This window comes from Bison bison, unplaced genomic scaffold (assembly GCF_000754665.1).
Source record: "Bison bison bison isolate TAMUID 2011002044 unplaced genomic scaffold, Bison_UMD1.0 scf7180017864109, whole genome shotgun sequence".
Taxonomy (NCBI): domain Eukaryota; kingdom Metazoa; phylum Chordata; class Mammalia; order Artiodactyla; family Bovidae; genus Bison; species Bison bison.
Window position 1 is genome coordinate 2,479,383 of NW_011494681.1, and position 4,368 is coordinate 2,483,750.

At 35.7% G+C, this 4,368-nt stretch overlaps 1 protein-coding gene across 1 annotated transcript in view; it reads left to right on the forward strand.

Annotated features, from left to right (window-relative positions):
- The window catches only part of SLC25A40 (solute carrier family 25, member 40), an 82,778-nt gene extending 78,410 nt beyond the window's left edge, over positions 1-4,368 (forward strand). The window contains exons 11-12 of the mRNA XM_010839072.1: positions 3,677-3,757; positions 4,098-4,368. Of these exons, the coding sequence (XP_010837374.1) occupies positions 3,677-3,757; positions 4,098-4,204 (188 nt within the window). The 3' untranslated portion in view covers positions 4,205-4,368. The remainder of the gene's footprint in view (positions 1-3,676; positions 3,758-4,097) is intronic.

Consider the following 4,368-nt stretch of genomic DNA (forward strand, 5'->3'; position numbering starts at 1 on the left):
AAGCTGAGCGCCGAAGAATTGATGCTTTTGAACAGGTGTTGGAGAAGACTCTTGAGAGTCCCTTGGACTGCAAGGAGATCCAACCAGTCCATTCTAAAGGGGATCAGCCCTGGGATTTCTTTGGAAGGACTGATGCTAAAGCTGAAATTCCAGTACTTTGGCCACTTCATGTGAAGAGTTGACTCATTGGAAAAGACCCTGATGCTGGGAGGGATTGGGGGCAGGAGGAGAAGGGGATTACAGAGGATGAGATGGCTGGATGGCATCACTAACTCGATGGGTGTTGAGTCTGAGTGAACTCCGGGAGTTGGTGATGGACAGGGAGGCCTGGCGTGCTTCGATTCATGGGGTCGCAAAGAGTTCAGTTGAACTGAACTGAACTGAAACAAGTATGCAGTGCTGTGAACACTTTATAAGTCTGTTGCTGGGTATGTACAAGAATCTGCAGCTTTAAGTGCCTATTTAAAAAAATCTGTTTAAAAATGTTTTCCAGGTGTTTGTGGATGTTGCAATATGAGTTGATTTTTGTCTGTTAGCTTATATTCAGCTTCTTCTAAAACTTATAAATTCTAATTTGTCTGCCTTTTTTCTATGTAGACAATAATGTGTTAATTATAACTATTTCATTTTTAAGTTCGTTTCCCCAGTGTGTATGCCCAGCAATGGGATTGCTGGGTCGTATGGCAGTTTTATTTCCAGTTTTTTAAGGAATCTCCACACTGTTCTCCATAGTGGCTGTACTACTTTGCATTCCCATCAACAGTGTAAGATGGTTCCCTTTTCTCTGCACCCTCTCCAGCATTTATTGTTTGTAGACTTTTTGGTAGCAGCCATTCTGACTGGCATGAGATGGTACCTCATTGTGGTTTTGATTTGCATGAAATGTGTTTTTAAAAATGATTTGTGAACTACATTTGAAACCCATAAAGAAAACATATGTAGCACTAAAAGTTCAAATGTCCATTTCCTTTAATTTTTTTTAACAATTTTAAAAACATTTGGAAAATTTTAAATGCTAATTACTAGGTACTTTAATTTCTGCTTTAAAATACACATTATACCTTCATCTGTAGTAAAGGAATAATGGAACACACAGGAGCATCAGAAATTGTGAATACTGGTTTTGCAGTCAGAGGTCTGGTTGGAATTCTGACTGCCAGCTAGTGTAGTGTGACCTCAGGAATATAGGGGGACTGTTCTCTTAGTCCTGAACTTTGGGAGGAATACACAAGACTTTATCTGTTCTCTTCAATAGGAGCTTCTCTTTAAACATCTCTGGTTTTACTTTATGTTTCAGTTATGATTTTATTAAGTAATATACTAATTAGAGTATAAAATACTTTGGGAAAATTTAATCAATTTTATTGTTAGTTTGCGGCTGTTGTAACTTTGCCATTTGATGTGGTAAAAACACAAAAGCAGACCCAACTTTGGATATATGAAAGCCAGAAAAGTAAGTTTAATTAATTTAAAATGTGTCTAAGGTGCCATGAAAAATATTTTCTTTCTAGATAGTTAGGAATATCTAAGGTACGGAAGACAAGATTCCCCCTGCCCCTTGGCTGCCTTCCTCTCTACTTAACTCAAACTAATGTATTGTTAGAATGGAGTACCCATAAAAACTTCTAAACAAAAAATTTAAGAAAATTTAAAGACTATATTAGTATGCATATACATATTCTTTTTTCTTTTCTATTTTTTTAGCTTCTCTTTTGATGTGTTTTTTCCCCCCTGCCTGTTATCCCATCTACTTCTTTATAACCTGTAATTTCTTCTAGAACAAAACTGTCCTGGGGCCTTCCCCTTTAATGCAGAAGGTGCAGGTTTGATCCCTGGTTGGGGAGCTAAGATCCCACATGCCTCCTGGCCAAAACACCAAAACATAAAACAGAAGCAATACTGAAAAACCACAATAAAGAATTTAACAATGGTCCGTATTTATAAAAAGGTACTATTAGTTGCTTCTACTAGATTCATTCTGTTATTATTACAGAAAGTGTAGCAAGCCCACTGGAAATAGGGCTTTGTTGCTAAAACATAAAATTGTTAGGATTTGATCATTTGGATGGTCAGTAGAGGAGTGTTTATTGTTGTCTGTGCTTGAAATATTAATAACCACACAGTGTTTCCTTACAGTGTATGGAGTTGCTTTTCCCCTGTAGAAAGAGCTCTGGGACGTTGGATCTTTAGGCAGGGCTCTGCCATGGCTTCCCTCCAGTTGAGAAGTCTTCTTGTTCGTCGTCTTTTACATTCATCTCACCCTACTATTAAAATAGAGACCAGTTTGAAACTTGAGCTCCGTAAGATTAGAAATACCCAGCTACTTAGCCTCCTTTCTTTACTAGTTGTTTCCAAAATTGAAAACAATTAAACAAGGAGCATAAGTTGTCAACTTGTAGTATAAAGCTTTTGTCACTGACTGTTTTTAGAGAGTTAAATTTCAGTCATAAATACTTTGTTCTTGGTTTAAAAATGTATCCTTTCTGTTTGGTTGCTCTAATTACTGTAGTTATACTTACACTATTTATATAGATAGTTTAGCTTCTTAAATGACAAGGCCTCATTTATCTTCATAGAGAATCTGATATTATATAGAAGACATTTTGAGATAATGAGCCCCTCTTCATTAAGTTGCAGATTCTACAGAGCTGTTACTGAATGATCCCTTTGCCTAATTTTCCCTTTTTCCCTAGGCACACGTACTGAAATGTACTTTAACCCTAATGACTCAGAGTAGTCCTCACTGTACACACTGATCACTGTAGTTTCATAGCGCAGCTCTCAGAAGCCAGTGAGACCATTAGGAGTGTCTGCCTAGCACGCACTGGTCTGGGAAGACTGAAATCCTCAGCTGTCACAGTGGTAGGATGCCCACCTTTTAGCAGATTTTTTTTCACCTTTAGCGTCTGTAGTCTGGGGGCTAAGCCAGCTGCTTAGAATCACTGTGTACAACGAAGGTCAGTGAACTTTGTGTATGTACAGCACATTCATGAGGTTTATGTTTGAATCTGAGTAACATCTATTTTTGCTGATTTCAAAAGATGTATAAATCTGTTTCTTTACTGTGTTCCAGACACTTGAGCAGTTGCAAATAAGTGAGATGTTACTGTTAGTTACAGGAAAACTTCCCTTCAGAGGAGACAGGACAGATTTATTTCAAGACTAGCACATCTATTCAGAAAGATTCTAGTAAAGTGGAGCCTCCCTAGGGAGAATAAGCTATTTTTCCTTAAAGCTTCTCTTTGGGGAAAAAAGTTTTTTTAATGTATGCACTAAAAGTACAATGAAAAATGGTTATCGTGGCTTCACTTGGGGAACCCCATGAAAATTCCTGTACATCTTTAAAAATTTTTCCATTATGAAAGAGTTTTTAAGATACGGAAAAAAGTATAAAGGACACACACCACCAAGCTTAAACATCAGTTCAGGAGAGGCTTTCTGTATATTCCTCCTTGATTGCATCTGGTCCTGTGTACCTTAAAAGTGCCTTTAAAAATTCTTTTTAATAAATCCAACTATTAAAAATAAGATTTAAAATAGTTCTTTATGTAAACAGATCTGTTCTTATTATACTGAAATGATATATCCCAAAGCCCATAAACACTCTTTTATGTGTATTTATCTATATTAGAAATTAAGTGGTAATTTATAATAGCATCGTTTCTTTAACATTTAGTTTCTATGCCTTTGCAAATGTCAACCTGGACTATAATGAAGAACACTGTTGCTAAGAATGGATTTTCTGGATTATTTACAGGTAAAAATATTTCCTTTACCAAACTGTTGACTAAAATGTTTACTTTTTCCTTTTAAATTAATTGCCTTTCAGCAGAAAATTTTTGAAAATATTCCTCATTTACTATTTCCTCCTAAATATCTTTGCTGTAAGTTTAAAAATTTTAAATACCAGTTGCTTTTGAAGTAATTTGGAATCAAAGTGAGGAGTGAACAATTGGGCTTGTTCTTTGACACCAGTTATGGGACAGTGTTTTATATGTTACCTTACTTGATTTGATAACTGTCAGAATGAAACCAAATAAATTACATTTTAAAATGTACGGTAGAATTTAGTCTGAATTTTTCTCTTCCCTTTTTAGGACTGATTCCTCGTTTAATTAAAATTGCTCCTGCTTGTGCTGTTATGATCAGTACATATGAATTTGGGAAGTCTGTTTTCCAGAAACAAAATGCTCAAAGACAGTGATACTAGACATGTTGTTTCAACCTGAAATAACAGCCATGACCAAATAATAAGAGGAGACTCTTAGGCAAGAGCTTTTTTCACTTTTTTTGCTATTATCTTACAGTGGTTTTCTATCATTCTTATCTATAATTTAAACGAATAGTAAATCTCTACTTTGCATTTAA